Below are 23,490 nucleotides of genomic sequence, written 5' to 3'. Positions count from 1 at the left end.
AGAAGAAGAAGAATATAGTTGAGACACGTTAGTTAAAGTCTCACACTTTAAAATCTGTCTTTAGATATTCAGGTATGTCAACCTCTCATCACAATGCCTGATGCATACTAAGTGCTATTCAAATAACAGCTCACTTCACTTATTTTGTGTCCACTGAAGAGTCTCTTTCTATGTGTCACTAAATGGAAACAAATATTTATAAGCGCTTAGCCGGAAACACTAAATATTTGTCCCATTACCTTTCTGAGTCCACTGTCTTCATCTTACTAATAGAGGAACAGCACTACTCAGTGGGCTGGATGAGAACTACATCTCCAAATGCAAGTGTGGTTTTGGGGGGACTTACAACCAGATTGTTTAACTGTTATAAAAGGAGTCAGTTCTTTAAAGGTTCTAGATAACTTGTAGTCTGAAAAGCATTTCATCCCACCCGAACCTCACTGCTTGCTCCTAGGGAACAGCCACCAGCGTGGTGTAGGGGATGCGGCATGGAGGAGAAGAGGAGGAATAAAGGTTAGTGAGGTAGAGATTCCATACCACATTTCCTAGGGAGTGTTCAGAGTTTTTTTGTTTTTGTTTTTGTTTTTGTTTTTGTTTTTTGAGGAAATACTGTGATAAGGTGCTTGGAGAGAAGGGTAGGGCATTGAGGGTCTGCTCAGGCAACAAAAGATATAAGCTGAATGGATATGCATGAAGCAAAAAGAAATTTTTTCCTTTCTTGGGGGGTGGCTACCGAGAAGGAGGGAAAAGTAGAGGAGAGGAAATGGGCTGAGCCGTAAGGACACACACAGCAGAAAGCCCTACACTTTCCCTAAAATCTCAGAAAATTCTACGGAATCCACAAACACCTGGTGAAATGGGTTTTTGTAGGACTCAGTGAAAGGAGAAAGACAGCGATCCCAGCTAACAGTTGCATTTCTTCTGAAAGCCTCATCCCGTATCTGACCCTCGCTCTTTCTTGAAGGACTGGGTGACTGTAATAAGTGACAAACCACTTTATCAGTCTCTCTGATTAGCCCCCAGTTTCTCAATCTTTTTGCCTCTCTGTTAGATGGCTATGTTATTGACTAAAAGGCAGGCCCTCAAATTCTAGACATCTGACTGTCCAAAGGCATAGAAGCGAAGCTGTGAGACAGGTGTGGGAATTATCATTCCTTCTTGGGGAGAAATGAATTGAAGTATCATTACGTGATTTGCCAAAATAACACTTTGAATTTAGCATCAGTGTCATCTGAATTTCTGCCAAGGAAAAACATCTAATCAGGGTGATTGAACAAAGGGCTTTTCTCCTGCTGGGATGATGCTGAACTTAATCAAAAAGCATTTATTAAGTACTTAATTACACGCAGTGCTGTGCTGGATGCCTACAGAGAGAGCTATGTGTGCCTGGCCCCTCCTCTAGAGCCTGTTACATTCTAGAGAAGTAGGGGTGGGGAGAGGCAGGAAGGAAGCTAAAATTTCATGAGTTCCTCCTTTGTACTAAGTCCCCTGTGGGGATTCAACATGTGATTTAATTTTTACTGTCACTCTAGGAGATAAGTATCATATTGTCCATGTTATAGATAAGAAAAGTGAGGCTCAAGTGAGGGCTAAGTTATACAACTGGAATTCAAGATGAGTTTATGACTGTAACGCTCTTTCTTCTACACCACATTGCCTCTGGGAGAAGGACAGGCTGACACGGGAAAATGTGTTCCAAATAGAAGAACTCTTTAAAACAATAAGATGGCTTTCAAGCATGTGGGGAATGAAAGGCAGAGATAATGTATGTCATATAACTTGAGATCAAAGAAAGTATGTCTTGTAGACTTTCTGAAAAAGATTTTTTTATTCAGACCCTAAAATTTCAGGCATAGCCCTTTGCTTATTTTCTCAGGCCTGAGGTACACCATTAAAGCAGTGAGAAGTAGCTGCCCCTGTCTTCCCTTCCACTTCCCCAGGCAATTTAGAGATTCTGAGATTGCCCATGGAGTTTAAAGCTAATACTTGAGACAGTGAATTGTCCACAGACCCAAGGGCAGTCTGACCATAAAGCTGTAAGTCTACTGGCAAGATTCACAGTAAACCCACCCAAATAAGGAATCTGCCCAAATGAGATAGCCACTACTGTTGGTGGCCTGGCAATGTGCGAAGACCCAGCTGAGGATCCTGTCACTCTTGTAGCCATTTGCTCACTGCCTGGCATCATTCTGCCACTCACAGTAAGCACGTCATATTTGTGTTTGGTCCCCCTGCCCCGGCCCCTGCACTGCCTCAGGCATCTTACACTACTTATCTCCCTGTGCTCCCTACCAGCCCTTTTGGTGTTTTGTATACATCTTATTATTCATATCTTGATCTAATTAATAAAGAGCATGGGCGACTCCCCAGCTCAGTGCCTCTCAGGCCTCTTTTCACTGTTTTTTCATACCTCTCTCAACTTGTACAAGTGGTCTTTTCTGTTCTTTTTCCATTCCTCTCATCTCTCCTCCTTCCTATAGCCTTCTCAATCTATTTATCCCACTCCCCATCTTCCATAAATATCTTATTTTTATACCTTTCCCCTCATTTCTCTTTGACTGAGTTCAATTCAACCACCATCTGTTGCATGTTCAGTTGTGGACTGTGTGATAGGTTACACCTCAGAGGGTCTGAAGTTTAGTTGGGGGGACAAGGCATAACCATGGTACTCTTACTGACTATGAGAAATCATTATTATTGAGAGTCAGACAGAAAAATGATGTGAACTAGGATCTAAATAGGTAAGAAAAGCTTCTGTCTTTTTTTAAGTTTCTAAACTTTGAATACCTGGCTTAACCTTTGCTAATTTCTCACTTGTTAAAGAATAAAGGTCAATTAAAAACATGAAAAATATGAGAAAAAAAACTTTTTAAAAAAAATTCAGGGTTGTTACTTTCAAATGGCTGACGTAAGGCTGTATTAGAGAAAGAAGAGGCAGCACATCGCCACCCTTGCGAGTGTGTTAAGCAGTGGACAGGCTTTATTTTTGATGAACAAGATGGATCTTTCTCCTTGAGTCACTGCACTGCTTAGTGCTGGGAAAACCTTTACCCTCTGACTCTCCTGGGGGATTCTTCCCCACATTTCTGTTTTTTTGTTTTACTTATTTCTTTATTTTTCTTTATTTCTTCAGTTACAATTCCCAACTTTGAGTCAATATATGTAACTCAAAAATCGAGTATGGTTCAGACATACAGATTATGAGGTGGATTTTTAAGTCATTTTTTCCCCCATTTTATTTTTCTTGGCTGCTTTCCAATGATACACAGAGACACACTTTCATCTTTTAAATATATATTCTGTTTATATTGTTGTATATTTATGTCTAAAAGAAAATATTCTAGTAACTTTCTAAAGCACGATTCTTTTCCAAACTATTTTTAATTGTAAAAATAGCATACCTATTCTAGAAAAATACCTCCACATATGCACCAAGAGGCACAGGTGTTCAGAAAGAAACAAATAGAAGAAAGTTCATTTATAGCATTATTTGAAATATTAAATAACTGACAGCAAGCTATCAATTATTTGAGGACTGGTTAAATGAACTATGGTATCCATAATTAGAATATTATTCAACAACTTAAAAAATGAAGTGGATTTATGTACATTATAAAAAAAACCCAGCTCTATATTAAGGAGGGGAAAAAACAGCTCTATGATATAGAAAAATAGTCATGATATTATTTTATTCATGAAAAATGTATGTGTAATAGAAAAACCAAATATTTTAACATGCAAATTTATGCTATAAAAGTAGTATACAGAAAAACGCCAACAACACACACACTACTGCTCATTGTATAGTCATGAATTACCTGTTTAATTAAAAATTGAAAAATTAAGTTTAAAAAAATATATACGTAGTAAAAATTTCAGAGTATGGAAAAATTTTAACTGGAAAGAAAACAGTCTTCTACATCCTCAGTCCTACTCAGCAGGTGTAACCATGAATGATTCTGGTACATTATTACAGAAAATTTTCATAATTGTAATAGATATTTTCTCACAAATGGAAACATATATATCTAATTGCAAATTGAAATGTTTTTACTTAGCTATCATTCCATAGTAAATATAGATCAATGCATATCAATCTACCTTTAGTCTTTTTAATGGTAACTTTCATTGGTACAATATTTTATTTAACTAGTCTCTTATTGATGGATATTTAGATTGTTACTGTTTTTAATAAAGAGGAAATTTTAGAAATGATATTGCAACAAATGTCCATAAACAAATATCTTTCTCACGTGTTTTAGTACAACTGCAGGAAAAATTCCTAAAGTCAAAGGATAAGTATTAAAAACTTAGATAAATGTTGATTTGGTAGGTTTGACAAATTTGGCCAAACTGTTCTCAAAATGCTGCAGTAATTCACACTTCCTAACAGTGTGTGAATGTTTCCCACACTCACACCAATACTTTTCATCTTCATCAATCTGATAAGTAAAATGGCATCCTTTGTTCTAATCTGGATTTTCGAAATCATGAGTGAGGCTGAACATTCTTTCCCTATGCTGCTGGCCTTTCTATTTCTGTGAACTACTCGTGCTTATCATTTGCCTTTTTTTTCTTTTAACTTTTTTTTGTTTAAGGTTGATTTGAAGTGCACTTTGTATAATTAATAAATTAGCTCTTTATCATGTGAGAGTTAGGATTATGCTATAATTCATAATTACATGATGAGTAGTTTTTGTATGTATTCAAACTTTTTTTTATTCCAGACTTTTTAAAAACTGTTTCTGTTGTAGTAAAATATTTATAACATATTTGCCATGTCAACTATTTTTAAGTGTGTAATTCAGTGGCATTGATTACATTTATAATATTATGCAACAATCATCACTATTTATTTCCCCAAATTTTCATCACCCTAAACAAAACATTTACTCATTAAACAATAATTCCTCATTCACTCCTTTCCCCAGTCCCTTGTAACCTTTAATCTACTTTGTCTCTATGAATTTGCCTATTCTACATATTTCATGTAAGTGGAATCATATAGTATTCATCCTTTTGTATCTGACTTATTTCATTTAGCACAGTATTTGCAAGGTTCGTCCATACTGTAGCAAGTATCAGAACTTTGTTCCTTTTTATGGCTGGATAATATTTCATTGTATGGATATGTCACATTTGTTTATCCATTCATCTATTGATGGACACGGGTTGTTTTCCACCTACAGGCTATTGTGAAAAATACTGTAATGGACAGTGGCAATTAAAGTGCCTGCTTTCAATTACTGCGGCTATATACCTACGACTGAAATTGCTGGGTCTTATGGTAATTCTGTTTAGTTTTTTGAGGAATTGCCAAACTCTTTATTAGCTAATTTGTTTATTAGCACTAACACTGTTTTTGTGGCATCCTTAAGGTTTTCTAGATATAACATCATGTCTTCTGTGAATAGAGATAGTTTTACTTCTTTCTTTCCAGTTTGAATGCTTTTAATTTCTTTTTCTTGCCTAATTTCTCTAGTTCTGTATACTTTCATAGCATATATTTGCATATCAAATATTTGTTTTTTTGCATTGTCCTCTTTCATGAATAAAATTATAGCATGACTATTATTTTGCAAACTGCTTTTATGACAAACTATATTTTAGAGCTTCCCCAACATATATCGATCTATCCAATTTTTTGAACTGATAGATAAGATCTAAATATGGATAATATCGTTTATTTAACTATTACACAAATAATGGATAGTTAGGTTGCTTCCAGTTATTTGGCATTTAAATTATAACTTCACGTTGTCTTTTTCCCCATGCAGAAGTTTCAAACTTTTTTGCGTGGTAAAATTGGTATACGAGAAAAAATTTCAAACTTTTTATGTAGTCAGATGTTACTTTTTTTTTTTTTTTTTGTTGTTTTTGGTTTTGGGGGATGCATGGAAAGTCTTTACTGCAAGACTGTTAATTTTTTTCTAGAAGTTTTTTTGATTTATTGTCATGTTTAAATCTTTGAACCATTAGGAATTTATTTTGACTTAAGGAACGTGGGAGTGATGCAGCTTTATTTTCTTCCAATGGCTAGCTGATTCTCCCAACATCATTCACTAAATAATCCGTCAACTGGAAGTAGTTATAAAAGAAGTACAAAATTCAAGTTGAAAAAGGATAAAACCCTTTTACTCCTGTAATATAGGCAAAGACTCAGACTCAGGAGAATGAGTCTCCTCGGAGTCAGAGAAGTCTACTTATCATTCAGAAGTGAACTAGAGACAGATTAGGGACTGTTCAGCAAAGCGTGTGAGACTACGGCTTTTAACGTGATTTCTTTATTCAGGCCCATTGGTGAAATCTGTGAATATGTTATGGAAATTAGAATCTTTATTCCGTTCGTGTCCCTTTGCTGGTGGAGTTTTGAGCTAAAAATGGGAACCCTAAAATTCTACCGCTGGTTCTGCTTACGCATGGAACTGTGCCTGCAAACAAAAACTAAGGAAGACCGAAAAAGCTGACGTTTTAAAGAGAAGCAAGTGGCGGCCGAAAATAGTTAGATTCTTGGAACGCATCTTTTAATGCCCAAGTCTCCGGCTAATAAGCGAACCCAGCGGAGAAGACAGGCATCCTAGGAATTGAGGAGGATCCAGCGGCGGCCGCGGCCCACAGGTTCCAGGCTTCATTCAGGGCGGGACACGCTCCTCTCACTGCCTCGGCCAATCGGGAGTGAGGGGGCGGGGCCCGGGGGACAGCCAGAGGCCGGGCGGGCCCAGGAGTAGGGGCAGGCGGGTCTCTGGAGGTGGCAATTTTCTTGGGTCCACGTCGCTTGGGAACCGGTGGAGAGGCTGGGCTGGCCCGGCTTCGGCCTCAAGCGTCGGGAAATGGCGGCGGGGGGCAAGCTGGAGGATGTGAGTGCACGAAAGTGGCGGGCGGCTGGCCCGGAACCCCTTCTTCCTGTGCTGGGCGCGCTGGGCGGAGACTGCGGGAGGAAGCCACCCTAAATCCGTGCGGCCGCAGCAGGAGGCGGTGCCTGCCGCTGGGCTGCCCCGGAGCGCGGGTTTGCGGAAGGCACCGGGGCAGGTCGGGGTTCGCAGTGCGCCGGCTCTAGGCTTGTTTTCCCGGGTGGAGGCCAGGGTGGGCTGCTGGCCGGTGGCCGCACGGGTGCTGGGGTCCCAGGCAGGCTCCCAGCCCACGCGCTGTGCGCATCATTGATCCCGGAACTGAGAGCTTCACGTGACGCGCGCCTGGCCTGACAGCCCTGGCTCCCGGCGCGTCACAGGGCGCCGGGCCCTTGGCTCCGCTCCATCGCCCCTGGGGCTCAGGAGGTGAATCTCCCGGCATCGTGGGGCCTCTGCCTCGGCCTTTGAGGGCTGTAGACCTGGGGCGGCTGCAACACGCAGACCCGCCACTGGCGTCCCGCGGGCAGACCTGTTGCTGTCATCACCCGGAAACCCACGTTAGAGAAAAACAATATCGTGATGTTTTGAATCTAGAATCTAGACATGGTAGGAATAAAAGGATTTTTAAATTTTCTTTCTTAGGTGGATTCAAACCGAATTACTAAAATAAATAAATAGATAGATAGATAGATAGATAAATAAATAGTGCCCTCGTTTATAGTGTATGTAGTACAGAGTGATAGCATAATTGCAAAAATCTTTGCCTAAGAATATTAAAACATTTTTAGAGCAAATATATTTGTGCCCAGATTAACTGGTTGCCCCATTAACACAAAAAATGTTCTTGCCCTTGGGAAATGAAAAGTTGACAGCTACATTAAAGCACTAATTTCGATTACTAAATTAATAGAAATATTACTGTGATCCTATCACTGAATAAGGTACATCAGGCAAGGCACATGAAACACAATCCCAACCCTACAGGACCTTAGATTCTTGTGTAAATAGCGATTATAGTTAAATTATCTTGACTAAAGAAAGATTAAACAGTTTCTAATGATAAAATTAAAAATTCCCCCCCCCCTTTTTCCCCTAGTGGAGAAAATGGAAAACTAACTGTAAGACCTAGAAATAGATTTGAGACTCATATATTTAAAGAATAATTGCTTCTAAATTTTCAAGGGTGGGAGTCATGGACTGACAATGTATGGAAAAAATGAATATCTGAGAGTAAAATGAAAGAAACGTGTGCAGTAAGTGCTTCTTTGTTAGTAAGCTACCCTAGTGTTCTTTGATCTACAGCTTTTAGCTTTAGGATGAATACAATCCTAGAAATCTGTTTCACCAAACAATTGTAAATTAATGTCTCACCAACAATTACGTAGCTAAATCACTTTCGATATGAGCAAGTTGCCTGCATGGATATTTTGTGGATATGATTTCTACCATTCAATAAAAAGCTAAAAGTTATGTCATGTCATAGGCCCAGACACTTCAATGAGTTAAAAAGAGGCATAGGCTTTTTAGTTTGGGTTCATTGTTTACAAGCAGTGAAACCAACTCTGGCTAATTTAATATAACACTGGCAGCAAGCTGCACTTTAAATGGGGAAAGGGTTAAGAAAGGGATTTATTTAAAAGGCCATAGCGTTGATGAACACCTCAGCCTCTGAAAGGACACAAACAAGGGCAGCTCAAGTCCTTTCAGAGTCTGTCGTGGAATGAATCTGCCTCAACCATGGTCTCCCTTTGCTTTGCTGCTCACAGAGATGGATTGGCCCAGCCCTGTTTAGTCCCATGACCAAACAATTGGAGATTAATATAAGTGAGGACTTGCTATAGATTACTGTCTATGGTTAAGGTCTCAATGCTAGCTTCATTTAAATCCCCAGGTCCCAACTGTTTAAGAAGTTGGGCAGTCTTTCATTTAATCCACACGCAATCAGGTGCTATATATCAGGTGCTAAAGATAGAAAGAACATAATATAATAAAGACCTGTCCTTGTGAAGCACACCTTATTCCAGTGACTTTGATATCTTATTCTTAGTATCGTAAGTTATAATCGAGATGTGCATGAGTCAGTTTAAAACTAATTCAGAAATGACATGCTAGTAATAGCAAATAAAGACATTAAAAAGTTATTATAACTTTTCTATGTGTTCAAAAGGTTAAAAAGACACATGGAAGATCTGAAAGAGACCCAAGTCAAACTCGTAGGGATGAAAACAACAATGTCAGATGAAAAAGGCAGTAGGAACAGCATTGAGGCATCAGAGAAAGCATTATTTTTGCTGGAGCAAGTATTTGACAAGGGAGGAGGAGTACCTAGATGCACAGAGATTGAAAAGGTGTCCTGTGAGATGGGAACAATGAACAGCAGCAGAAGGGAGAGAAGGAGATGGGAGAGGCAAATCCTGAGAAGCAGCTTGAAAATGGATTATAAATAGATAGCCAGACTAAGAATTTAGGTCTTATCCTGAGGATAATGGGGAGGTACCCAAGGTTTGGGGGAGAGAAACATGAATGTTCATCTTGGAAGAACTTTGACAGGACTGAGAGAGGTTGCTACAGTCTGGAGATTGGAAGGTACTAGCATAGGCCATGAAAAACGGTCGGGGCCTGGACTGAGAATAGAGAGGAAAGAACAGATTTAGGAGTTAGAATGGTCATGAATATTATATGAGGAGCGAGGGAAAAGCAAGAATTAGAGAGAATTGTGGCTAATTCTTACCGATTGCTTACCCTGTGCCAAGCAGTGTTCTAAGCACTTTTATGTGTAGTAACTCATTTTATCTTCCCAACAAAGCTATGAAGCAACTTCTGTTATTCTCTTTCTTACCATTAGGAAACTGAGACAGAGAGAGATGAAGTAGCCTGCTCATGGCTAGGACTAAGTAGGACTTATACTTGAACCCAGGCAGTTTGTCTTAGGAGCCTGCCCTTAATCACAGGATGTACTGCCTCTGGTCAGAGTTGATTGTCCCCACAGCTCTTGATAATTGCTTCTGATTATGATGATACCATACCATAACTGAGTTAAGGAACACTGTGAGGACAGGCTTACAACGTTCATTCATCACATATTTATTCCCTGAGTGCCAACCATGAGTCACTGTTGGGCACTAGGATTATAAAGACATAGGAAGTAAGGGTACAATGGGACTCATGAAGTCAACTGGGGAAGATAATAAGTGAGAAGACCATCACAGGATAGTACGATAGAGGAGGTGAGCACCAAATGCTTTGGAAGGCTTGGAGGGGTGGCATGATCCAGATGCTTGGGTGCCCCGGAAAGCTGCCTAATGGGAATTGCCCCCCCTGGGCCTGGAAGGCTGCATGGATATTAATTAAGGGAAGAGCTGTGAAGGCTAGGACATCTGCTGACCAAGAAAGAACTAGAGGCAGAGGAGCCTTAAAGAAAACAGAAATAATTATAATCGCACCATGAGTTATGGCAAACTAAACAGGAAGCTGTGTAGGCATTGAATAAAAACATTGCAGAGCAGCATTGAATGCCTTAGATTGAAAATCAAGCAGCCCACCCCAGATCTGGCTCATGTCCCAGATTACTGTATCATCGTTATAATCCTAGTGCCCAACAGCCATCTCACACCACTTGTCCCATCTTCTACCCCTTCCCAAATAAAGAGCCCTTACTTCTGTCTTTGAATCCTATTCTCAGACTTTCCTTTTGTGCATTGTCTTCATTTTCCTCTCATTCTAGTACAACTAGCTAACTTAAATTTGTTGCATCATTTGTGCTATTCATTTGCTAATTTATTACTTCCCTATTATATACCACGCACTATATTCTATTGTAAATTCTGTATTGTTTAGTCCCGCATGCCTTTATCCCTAAACTCCCCAATGGAAATGTAATCTCCTTTTGGACTGTGTCTTATATTCTTTTATCTTGGATACAGTCAGTGCCTTACATATAATAGTTTTTAGTAAGAGTCTAAGATTGACAGATTGTTGTATGCACCAGAGACTAGGATGGACTGTTCCAAGACAATACCTTCAATACCTGTAAACATGACTAGCTAAATTTTTAAGTTGCAGGTAAACCTTTGCCGACTATTTCAGTGACATTGCAACTGGTTGTTCTCATTGAGAATCTGGCATCTATAGACTAGTCTCGAGGGTGTATCAGGGTGATCTGTTTCTATTAGTCCTCTAAAATATGTCTATCATAATTCAAAGTTTGTTTTAAGACCTCTTAATAAAGCCTCCACCAACTTTCCAAAAATTTTTGGAACATAGAGATATAGTTTAAGAATTGCAACCTTATGTAATTATTTCATCAATAATATTAAATAAATCAATATCTAAATTTTAGAGCTTGAAAAAAATTATTGGCTTTAATCTCATTATATATTACCTTGTCTGAAAACAAATTAAGATGTCCTCTACCTGTTTTAATAATTGTTGTGTTTCACCAATTTGTGTACAATAGTTACCTAGAAGCTTATGGTATATTTACAAAATTGGCTTTAGCTAAAGAGTTTTTTGTGAGTTTTTTTTTTTTTTTTTTGCCTCTAACTTGTGGAATGGTTTAAAGTGTTAAAGTTTAGTAGATTTGCCTTAGAAACATAACCCAGAAAATGGTGATTATAGCTTAATGCTTTTTTCTGCACCTCAGGGTTCCTTGGATCTCACCCAAAGTATTGAAGACGACCCCCTTCTGGATCCCCAGCAACTACCACATCATTCATTACATGCTCAGTTCACACCAAGATTCCATCCGCTTCCTACGGTCATCATAGCAAATCTTCTCCTGTTAATACATGTAAGTTGGCTGGGAAAAAGCGATCCATCTAGAGGTGATGGTCTTAAAATATATGTATAAGCTCTTCAGAGGGCAATTTGGCTATATCTATTAACATTTAAAATGTATATACTTTTCTATGTGGTGACGGCAAGAAATCTAACTATGGGAAGTGAACACAGTGTAAATATATATATGCCTTACTGTTAAAGTATATAGTTGAAACTTATTAGATTTCATTAACCAATGTCACCATAAAAAATTAATTAAAAAAATAAAATAAAACAAAATGAGCATACTGTTTTACTCCTATCTTTACTTCAAAGGATTTATTGTAGACCTATGTGCAGTATTATCCAATTTCTTTTTTAAAAAATGGATAATACTGTATTTATTACTGGACAGTAGTGTTTCTCATACTTCAGCATGCATCAGACTTCCGGGCAGACGTGTTGAACCTCAGATTGCTAGGCCACACCCCCAGAGATTTTGGTTCAGCTGGTCTGGGGTGAGACCTGAGAGTTTGCATTTCTAATGCTTTCCTGGGTGATGCTGGTCTGGAAACCACACTTTGAGCTACTATGCTACAACTATTTATTTTCATCTTAACATGTCATATCAATCTATCCAAATTAATAAACAGATTTAGTTAATTTTTTTATAGCTAAATAATATTCTATTATATGTGTGGCCGTCCCTTAATTTATTCAAGCATTCTGTTATGAATAGACACATATACTTGGACAGTTTTCACGTTTTGCAAATATTCACGTTTAGCAAAAGTCGGAGGTTTAAGGATGGTGATTATTATTCCTGCAGTAAATATTCGTATCCATGTGTACTAAGTCCTGGTGCTTTTACTTTTGAGGGATGGAGTCTTTAAGGTAGGATTTCTGGGTCAAGATATTTCCAAATTATTTTTCAACAGCAATTCTCAGACCAGTCAGCAATTTATGAGAATATCTGTTTGCCTGCATTTTGACACCAATCTTTTAAATTTTTGTCAATTTAATTGCATAGTTTTTCTTGTCTTAACACTGAAACTAAAAATAAACTCTTTCAAACCAAGATTTTTATTAGTTACCTTTAAGGCACTAAATAAACTGTTTTTACTCTTTTTGATAGAAGAGAAGTGGGTAGAAAACTTTAACATTAAGTACTCACCTCTGTTAGATGGAATTTGGGGTGATTTTTATTTTCTTATTCGTGATTTTATTTGTTTTCCAAGTTACTTGCAAATTTTTCTCCAAATTTTCTGTTTAAAGGGTTTGTAAAAACATGTTTTTAAACTCATTTATAAAAAGTCAATAGCAAAAGTCGGAGGTTTAAGGATGGTGATTATTATTCCTTAAATCCAAATAATGAATTTTAACACTACCGCTTTCCTTTCCACCAGGTTGTGTTTGTTATTTTAGCATTTTTAACAGGTGTGCTTTGTTCTTATCCTAATCCAACTGAGGACATGTGCCCAGGAAACTACACCAGCCCGCTGAAAGTCCAGACGGTCATAATCCTTGGAAAAGTTGTGTTGTGGATTCTGCATTTCCTTCTTGAACGCTACATTCAGTATCACCACAGCAAAGTAAGAAACCGAGGCTATAACATGATCTACCGATCAACAAGGCATCTTAAAAGACTTGCACTAATGATACACTCCACTGGTAAGCCCATTTGGCTGTCTCAGCTTGCCTGTGGCTTGATTGAGTGGCAAAATGACAGCAGAAAGAAAATGTGAAGTTTGATTTTATAATCGAATACAACAGGTCCTTGAATAATGTTTCATTCAGTGTCATTTTGGTAAAATGTTGATAGGACGCCGTAGAAACTTAACTCTTGTTTATATCAATTAGCCCGTGGTAAAATTGATTTCTTTATACGTCGTTTTGCTTAGTCGTGGAACCTGTTCAAGATAAGTGAGGACCCACTGTAGATTCTCTCATTTTTGTAACAATGATAATATGTGTTGTGGCCACTAAAATTTGGATCACCCAAATGTCTTGAAACTTTTCTTATATATATAACCTTAATTTTCCTTTGAAATCTGTGTTTATTATTATAGGGAGGAAACATCATTTTCCCTCTACCCTTCCTGGCTCTTGGCTGATACCCCACTGTAATAAGACAGATTAACAGGAGAAAAACAAACAACAGGTTAATAACTTGTATGCCTCCTGCCTGCATAGGAGAGACCCAGAAAAACTGAGTAAAACCCCAATGGCCCAAGTCATCACCTTAAATAATATCTCCAGCTAAAAGACGAAAGAAGATGAGGGGTGGGGATGGGATGACACCAGGAAAAGCACAGTAAACAAGGCTAAGATTCTTATGCATATTTAAGTAGGCGCATTCTCTATTAATAATAGTTTCTTGAGATTTAGAGTTATCCTCTTCCTTATACAGAGAGGAAGATGCTCTTGCAAATGGATAACTTTTGCCTGGTTTTCAGAGCTTTTTCTGTATCTGCTGTTTCTTAAAAATAGTCAGCTTAAAATCATCCTTATGCCCAAAAGTCATATTTTGGGATGGCATTTTCTGCTCCCCTTCATTATAAACATGGCGTGCATGTATTCCTATGTGAAATGTAGAAATTCCATTTCCTTATTCATCTCAAGATTTAAATGCTGCTGCTATTCGATACTTGTAAGATAAGAGGGAATTGTTTTATTTAAATGAAGCTCAGTACTAGTACTTTTCTTGCAGTAAGAGAGAGACTTATGTAATAAGATGCATTATCCAAAACTGAAAATGAAAAGCAGATTATGAAGGCAAGATCAGAAAGTCCATAGAGGATTTAGAATGTATGAGTGCCTGCTTTTCTTTATTGCTGTAGACATTTTAAAGGCTTAATGGCATTAAACTGAACTTCTTTAAGCATTTTTGCCTTAAATTTCCATCATTTTTAAAGACCCTCTTTTTCAATTTGAGTCCAGAATAAATCTTTAAACATTTTTGAAAACAGATTAGAAATGTATTTTTCTCCCAGAAAAACAGCTCTACAGAATTTAATTTTTATTTTTCTTCTGTGTTCTGTTAATACATTTCCTTAAGGGAAAACTGTGAGTATATCCACTCAGTGACATTTTCAGTGGAAGCTGAAGGGCCTTGCTTTAACAGAGAAAGAAGCATTTTGTAGAGATGGCTAATTTTCACTCACCCAGAAGGGGACAGTTACTGTTCCTTGGTTTTGTACGTTCAACTATTGATGTGTAGGACTCTTTCTTGGCCACAAGATGTCACTATCACCTCTCCTACCTCCATAAAGATAAAAGCAGAAACCTATTTTTAACTACTGAAAGACCTTATATGCTCTGTGAGCAAAATAAATGATCAGTTTCTTAAGTGATTCTCTAGAAATGGCATTTTTGAAGCCCACCAAGAGATTGTCTGATCTTTACCTCTCCTCTGACTTTCATATTTTTGTTAAACATGTTACCCACAATCAAAGTATTTCCAAGCAATTGGACCCTGAGTTTAATCTCAAATAACATCACTTGTATGTTGCTCACATAAAGACCCAGAAAATCAAAGAGACTGGAGAAGGTATTTACCTTGTTTCTATTTTTTTTAAGTATATTTTTTCTTATTTGAAGAAAAGGTAAGTCATAAAAGATATAGAACTTCCAGCTAATCAGAAAGTTATAATTATTTTTTTTATCACATGTGATAGTGTTGGGTATTGATTTGCTTCATCCTGATACTTTTTGTTTTTCTCTAGAGAGAGAAAAATAAATTTATTTTATGTGGTGGAGATGGGAGGAGGAGCTTTCCTTTCCTTACAAATAAGTTGAAAATATTTATCTAATTTATCTGTTTTCCTTCCTTAGATCCAAATATATTTGAGCTCTCAAATATTATTTGTTCCATAGCGAGTTGCATATTTAGTTGTTTGTTTTTCCATTGAAATGAAAACTTGGCCCTTTACTTAAAAGCAGTAATTTTCAATTTGTCAGATGGGCCCAGACAAGTAGTGTTTTTCTCAGAGGTCTGAAAGGTTGAACCCAGAGATTGAAGACATGCAAAAGTTAGTTTGAAGAGCATTTAAGATCTTGCTCCCTGGCATCTGTCATCAGTTCGGTTCAAATAAACTCTTATAAAAATTCTACCAAAAAAAACCCAAAACATGAAACCCACAACAGTGCAGTTTGAGGGAACTACTCTAGAATGTAAATTCTGGAAGGAATACTTACTTATAAAAGCAAGTTGCAGTGAGAATTCTAGGGCCCGAGGTTGGAGAGATTGTGTGCTATACACCCTTAGCTTTCACTGGCGCCACATTGCTCAGGAGAAGGTGCTCTTGAGAACAGGGGAGCAAAGAGGCTGGGTCTTGCTGTAGTGTAGCCTGAGACTATAAGTCTGCCATGGAGACTTGCTTTGAGGAGGAGCCGAATGGCATATGCCCAGTATTGGGATAGTTTCCATAAAACCATTATTATTATAATGATGATATTTATTGAACTCTGATAGTAAGCACAGTAGCAGCAGGTGGGAGTGCACGGTGAAGAATGAGGCTGGAGAGGTTAGCCAGGGCCAGATCCTGAGGGAGGCAGAAGGGAAGCCACTGAACTGGAGGGGCTTGTTGAGATTTGTGAGATTTAGAAAGAGCCGGGGAGTACATTTGGTTGGAGCAAAACTGATTAGGCTGCTGCAGCAGCCCAGCGGCGAGGTGATCTTAGTCTGAACTGAGACGCGGTGCTGGGCAGGGCTTCCTCCAGGGGGCACTTTTATAATACCCATGGCCCCGTGGGGGTGTTTCCAGTGGCCTCCCACGAGGCTGCAGACTTCTTGTCCAGAGGGCCCCCGATTATGCCCCGTGACCCACCAACCTGCGGCCATGTAGGAAATGCACAGCACATCAAAAATCCTCTGAAAAGGGTCGTGTTCGCTTCTGTGCAGAGGTTTTTTTTCTCTCTAGATGTTGTAAATTATATTTGTCTTGTTCACAAAACTAACTTACAAATCAAGCAATCTGTCAATATGCTAAATATGTTGTGACTGGTCGTTCGAGTGTAACGGGAGGATTTCAGGCTTGTTAGAACAGAGCTTTGTGCAGTGACTTCTGATAGGCCACTTAAACATGGCTCTTTGGCTTACAGTCATCTCGTTTGTACCAAAAAGATCAATCAAATAGGCATTTCCTCCCCATGACCAGACTTAGATAAATATATTAAGTAAGGTTTAGGAAATTCTAATACTATAGGAATGGCTTTAGCCCCTTAACTTTTTCTTTGACCGTCTTCAGAATAAAAGTGCAGAATGAGGTTTAAGTGGTCTTCAAAAATAATGGATATGCTGAGCAAGGGGGTGAAATAAGTCATATTTGTTGAATACTTATTATTTTTCACACATTAATTCACTCCTCACAACAGCACCATTGTGAGGAAGGTACTGTTATCCCATTTTTCAGATGAGGAAGTCAAGGAGCAGAGGTAGTTGGTCATCTGTCCAAGGTTAGCCATGTGTCCCAGGTTTTCCTCCAGGTGTCTGGAACATAAGACACCCTCATGGCAGTGCGGGCCTCCTGTGGCGTACCGCGTGACCAGAATGGGCTACTAGGGTCTTCAGGTGCCAGCGGATCTTGAAGAACTGGCATAATGCACAAAGGACCCAAAGGAATGTCATTGTTAATAATTCTGTAAAACAACAAAAAAATAATCCCTTAGTTTTTAAGAGTCCAGACTCTTATGTATTTTTATTATGAGACACCATCAATTCTTAGATGTGTTTTTCTTTTCCCAAAAGATGAGCAGTTTTTAGTTTTTGTCCTTTAACTTCCTTCACTGGGAAGTTTAAATGCATGTATGGCCTTGTGGGCGTCAGCGCTGGGCTCTGGCTAACATCATGTCTCTTTTCTTTCTCTCAGGCAACACGGTACTTCTCCTGGTGCTGTGCATGCAGCATTCCTTCCCCGAGCCCAGCAGGTTGTATCTTGACCTCGTTCTAGGCATCCTGGCCCTGGAACTGATCTGTTCTCTGATGTGTCTACTCATCTACACAGGTGAGACATGCAACTAGGCTGTCCTTACAAAGACCTACCTGAAGCCTAGCCCATCATCTCTGCCACAAGGAAGTTTTTCCATGTAGCTGAGAACCTGTTAAACATCTACCTCTCTCAATGCTGACCACATCCAGACTTCTCTCATTTCAAATCAACAGGAAGATGCCAGTGAGTCACATTTCTAAATCTGTGTCATCCACAAATTTTTGTCAACTGAAGTGAAGCCTTTTCATTGTAAATCAAAAACAGAAGACTCAAAAGGCCCACAAACTTTTGATTCTTCAAAGGAAACTGATATGTAAAGCTGGCATTTAAAATTTAAAATAGCAAAATACAAAATTAGTAAATAAATAATGCATGCAAAACTTAATTTAGCCCAAACTTGCTTTAGGATAAACAATTTAAAACCCACTTCTTTCTAAATTTAGAGCTGTCTAAGGGTTTGTCTGTTGTCTTTCTCTCAGAACCTCTCAATGGTAAAAGCTGCAGATATGTTAACATGAAAAACAGATGAAAGGGTACTTTGACAGAAAAAAAAATTCAAGCCCTGGAGAAATCTAGATTTCATTCCATCTGCAATGTTGATGTGTGGTAAAATCTGTCCATAATCGTAGTTAACTTTGTGGCAATGAGCAACAGTCGTTTTGTGACAATAAAATACCTTACCTATCTATTTCGAAAGAGATCATTTCTCTAGTTATGAAGGAAGAAGTCACCTGGGGCTCCTTGAGGCCTGGAGAAGAATATTTAGAATACAAACGGAGTGACTAGTTTGTAAATGTGAACGGTGTCGCATTCTTAATTGACTTTTATTAAATTTTTCTGAAGTTATCGGCTAAAAATTAGCAAAATTAGATAGAGGATTACATTTGTACCTCACTTTATAAAAGCAATATTGCCACCCACTTAATTTAATAGAAAAGTATAAGACTAGTTTTAAAGTAAGGTTAATTTTTCAATATGTAGGAAACAGCTCAGTACTTCAGTAAAGTGATCCATGTGAGAGAAATGAACATTGACTGACCTTGTTGATTGATCAGTTTCATTCTATAACATACGTCCGTCAAGTTCTATAAATGCGGTTATAGTTTAAGTCTGAGAATTCAATCAGCATGTTATTTTGTAGTATTTCCACAACTTTTATTCACTACAAGGGGTGCAAGACTTCAGTCAGGTATTTCCTGTAATACCCATAGAATGCTCTATGACATAAAGTAGGTGGCAATAATATTCCAAAGATCACATGTCATCATGTACATCAAGGGAGATTAATACTGTTAAAATGTAGTCCAAGTTTTAATTCTCTAGGATTTACTATACTATTTTTAAAAGATTTGCTAAAGCCTTTAAAATTAATTATGCTATAAATAAGATGGGTAATGTTAAAAACAAAAAGACCAAACCTGAGACCATTTAAAAGACAGAGGAAGCGGGTGTGTCGAGAATTGTGAGAACTAATTTTTACAGTTAGCGTTATATTAGTTACATGACACTTAAACTTGAACAACAAGAATTTTCCTTTCCTAATTGCAAAGAATCATTTTGGTCTATAGTCAAAGACTCAGAAGCATATTTCATCTTTATTTATACTAATTAAAACATTTTTATCCAAATAAAATATACTATTAAAAATTATCTCTTTTAAATTTCAAACTAACATGCTTCCTACTTTAAGAAAACCTGAGAATTGGTCATTCAGGCTTGTGAAATTGGTGATTTATATAGGGAAGATTTATAATTATTATAATCATACATTTACTTAGTGTAAGGTTTATACAAATACTAAATTTTTTTAGAAGGTTCAAGTATGACTTTTCCCTCCATATCCTCAGGAAGCTTACTTTTTTAAATTATACTCCTTTAAATGTACTGTGGGCTCTGACAGGAGAGATCGAGGGAGTCACTTCCAAATATAACTTTTGCTTTTGTTTGATGTCACAGAAAATTTTAGGTCGGTGCCCTGATAAATGCATTTTTCTTGCTTCTCTATACTTTAAAAGATAGCTAGTTTTGATAAATATTGATAGTAACTGCTTGGGACATGATTCTTTGATACACTAATTCTAATCTAATCTTGACTAATTTATTTGTATTGTAAGTAGTTAATCTATAGAAACTTGGATGAACTCTTCTCATTAAATACTAATTTGGTTGACTGCCAATATCAGGGAAAACTAGGAAAATAAAACTTGAACAGTTTTGAGATACTAAATTTGATTAGCTCTTCATTCATTTGAAAAAAAACAAAAGATTCAATATAGGCCACTCAGATATCGGCCTTCCAGCAGCCAGTAAAATTGTCCTCTAATTCATATTTTTTACTCCTGCCAACATGATTGTGTTCATAGGCGACTCTGATCGTTAACAACTTCTCTGTTCAGAGTTTTCTAATGGCCTAAGGAAGAAAATCTGAAATCTGAAATCTTAGTCCAGCATAAAAGGCTCTTCAAGAACCGGCCCCTAACCATCCCTGCTCTTCAGGGACGATGGTGAGATCCTTTCCATGACTGCCATTTACTCTCAGGATAAAATCGAAATGCCCTAATGTGGCACGCCAGCCACTCCTATCTTCCCTGACCAGCTTTTCAGCCTCAACCCTGGTCCATGCTCCACCCCCTGCTCACTAGAAACAAAGGGGCATTAGTTGAGTGATATGATAACATAGTTGAGTGATGTAATAACAATAAGAGTCCTTTTGCTTCAGGGAATTTAGATAGCCAAATAACTGCTCTTTGATTACCCTTGTATTGCTTTTGTCTTACTCTATATGACCATTACTGCAAATATCTGACAATGAAACACATAGGAAAACACTTGTTAATTTAATCTTCCTGTATAATGCACTCCTGAAAAGTGGTACTTGCTAAAATGTTTGAAGATCTTAGGATCCCTGTGCTAGGGCTCATTGAATTATTTGTAAAATAAATATATTTCAGTAAGCTTTTCAAGCTAGCAGTATCCGAAAGCCCCTACTCTGAAAGTATAATCTTGACCATCTCCTTTAAGTCAGAGATGTAAAATTTAGGACACTTTGAGACATTAATTGTAAAATAGCTTGTTTTATGTTTCTGTTGCTATTTTGTTTTGTGTTAAAGCTACTGATGGTCTCAATGTAAGTTTTAAATAAAAGTATTTTGTTAGAACACATACATACACACACTCTCTCTCCTCAGGATCTTAAGTTCAGGTTTCCTCCTCATCTAAGATACCCTCTCCTCCACAATTCCAGTCTGAGGGATTAATTCTTGTTTCCCTTAAGGCTGGACTCAAGCCCACAGGAGGTTCTCTGAACCTCTCCCCGATCCCCATCCCACTCCTGCTGAGTAAGGGGCTGCTTTATAGGGCTGACCTAGGCCCTTATGTAAGCTTCCATATATGGTCCTTTCCATACTGTCTGGAATGTGGGCTTATCATCCGTATTTCTCCCTAGACTGGTAGCTCGTTTTATATGGCAGAGCCCACAGGAAAGGCCTTAGAGCCCTGCTTCCTGGATTACAGCCCTGGCCTCTTATCTAGCTTCCGTGGGCTGCACTTGATTTGATTGTAGAAAATAAGTAATAAGAGCACTCACTCAGGGTGGTTCTGAATGAAAAACATGTAAAACATGTAAAACAGTTCACCTGTGCCTTCTGTGTTTTAAGTGCACCAAAAAAATACCTGTTATTATTATCAAAAATAACAATAATTGCTGTGTTCCCAGTGCTTAGTAAAGGCCCGACACACAGTAGACTTTCAGATGTTGACATGGATAAACGAACCTGTGTTCACTTTATGAAGCATTTTTATTCATATTAACTGATTTGAAAAGAAGAGCCAACTAATGTTATTTGAATGAATGGAAATAGAAAATTTCTCATAATTAGATTCCCTGACAATAATGACTTTATTATTTTAGTGAAAATTTGGAAATTTAATAAAGCCAAACCACAGCCTGATATACTTGAAGAAGAAAAAGTCTATGCTTACCCCAGCAATATCACGCCAGAGACTGGATTCAGGTAAGCTTTGGGAAGGGAGTAAAAAATGAGAGAAAGAGAACTATCAGAAACCATTCTAATGCTTGCAGATTATGACTATGCATATCTGCCTTTAGAATTAGATTTCACGTTTACTTTCTTTCAGTTGTGGTGAAACCCATTCTAATGAAAGAGTCTCATTTTGGAATATTGCCTTAGATATAACATCAAAGGAAAAGTAACAGATATAATATGCTGTACTTTCAGCAGTTTTCAGCTGGCAGGGACCTATTGCAGACTGTTGGTGACGTATGTAACCCGTTAATATCTCGATTCTTTGCAGGACCACTTCAAGCCTAGAAGAAATTGTTGAAAAGCAAGGAGACATAATAGTATACCTGAAGCGACACAATGCACTGCTGAGCAAGCGGTTGTTGGCTTTCACTTCCTCTGACCTAGATTCTCAGCCAAGTAAAATGTGAGAGGCTCAAGGTCAAGACAGCAATCACAGAGGGAGCCAGAGTCATTTAAGACTGATCGACTACCTGACAAGCTGACATAAGGATTTGCAGCTTTTGTCAAGTAACATTTTCCAATTTTTGTTGGACACATGAATTCGGTTCTCACCTGTGTGACTATTTATTACGTAGGGCTTGTGAATCATGTGAAAGGTGCTTTGTAGAGCATTGCTAACTCAAGAAGAATGTCTGTTTTGCACTTTTCAAAATTATTTAACTGCCTGGTTTATCCTAGAACCAAAGATATAATTTAAACATCTCCTTGGCCAACACTTCTTCCACATGACATAAGAACCCGGTAATAATTTGGCTGTTTATTGATGGAATCTGACATGACAATGTATTTAAAACAAAGATTTGATCAAACTTTTAAACTGATGAGGAAACTTATGTCTTGTGTTAATATTTCTTCCCATAGAGCCTTATATGTATTTTATATACTTCTGTGATATTGGGTGGCAGCTTGGCCCTTGTAGCTCTTATAAAGAATTTCCTCACTGTAGGACCAGGGTTTCACTAGTTGATTTATTATGCTAACTCCTACAGTTTTCCATTCTCTAGAAAGAAGATATTTCTCTGATCAGTGTTAGACTAACCACTGCTGCCTGTCACATCTGTAGCACCTTCCAGTGGCAACACTTAAACTTTCTCTTTATTTTTGCCCTTAAGAAGTTACCATGAATTTCTAGTTATTGACTTTATCTTCGTTGGGTCAGTAAGTTCAGTGATAGGAAAGGGATCTTCTGTGGCTTTAAGTTTGTCTAAAGGGGAAAAAAAGACATCTTTTTTTAGTCTTGGACTATATTTAAAAATTATGATGGGGATAAAATGTCATATCAACTTATAAAGATATTAAGTGTATCTAATTCTCTAGATGAAATGAAGCATTTTTATGAGCAAATGGCATTACTTCTCCAGTTTTCCTAGTGTGTCCCTTTTTCAATTTGCTGTTGGCACCTTTACATGATGCCTTAGAAAGACTTGGTTTAAAGCTTAACATGAGGGGAGGGGGTGTTTGTGATAATGTATGATTATTTATTTATATATTTTTGGTATCTAGCTAAATATTTGGTTTGAAAATCCTCATGCTATACAACTGCTTTCTGGCAAGGGATGTAGTCGTTGGTCACACCCTCTATTACTCAGGGAAGGAGAACACCTGTTTCGTTTAGTTGCAGCCACCTGGGGTTCTAAGAGTTTCCTGAGAGAAAGGAGGTAGTGTGTCATCAGCAGGCGATACCACTGAATCCCCAGAATGACAGGATTCATAAACTAAAGCCAAAATTGTATTTGCAAAATTCAGATTGTATCCAAGTCTCCTGACTATCCCTTCTTCTTTCCTCCCTTTCTTATTTTTAAAATTTATTTTTCAATTACAGTCAACATTCAATATTATTTTGTATTA

At 37.8% G+C, this 23,490-nt stretch overlaps 1 protein-coding gene across 1 annotated transcript; it reads left to right on the top strand.

Moving 5' to 3' along the window:
- The first annotated feature begins 6,706 nt into the window (after window positions 1–6,706).
- TMEM192 (transmembrane protein 192) lies at window positions 6,707–22,753 on the top strand. The gene is made up of 6 exons (XM_011363710.2): window positions 6,707–6,857; window positions 11,491–11,637; window positions 13,013–13,277; window positions 17,477–17,611; window positions 21,507–21,609; window positions 21,911–22,753. The coding sequence occupies exons 1-6, from the start codon at window positions 6,831–6,833 to the stop codon at window positions 22,047–22,049; spliced, it is 816 nt and encodes a 271-aa protein (XP_011362012.1). The 5' UTR covers window positions 6,707–6,830; the 3' UTR covers window positions 22,050–22,753.
- The last annotated feature ends 737 nt before the right edge of the window (window positions 22,754–23,490 follow it).

This window comes from Pteropus vampyrus, unplaced genomic scaffold (assembly GCF_000151845.1).
Source record: "Pteropus vampyrus isolate Shadow unplaced genomic scaffold, Pvam_2.0 Scaffold88, whole genome shotgun sequence".
NCBI classification, from domain to species: domain Eukaryota; kingdom Metazoa; phylum Chordata; class Mammalia; order Chiroptera; family Pteropodidae; genus Pteropus; species Pteropus vampyrus.
This window is presented reverse-complemented; position numbering and strand designations above follow the sequence as displayed.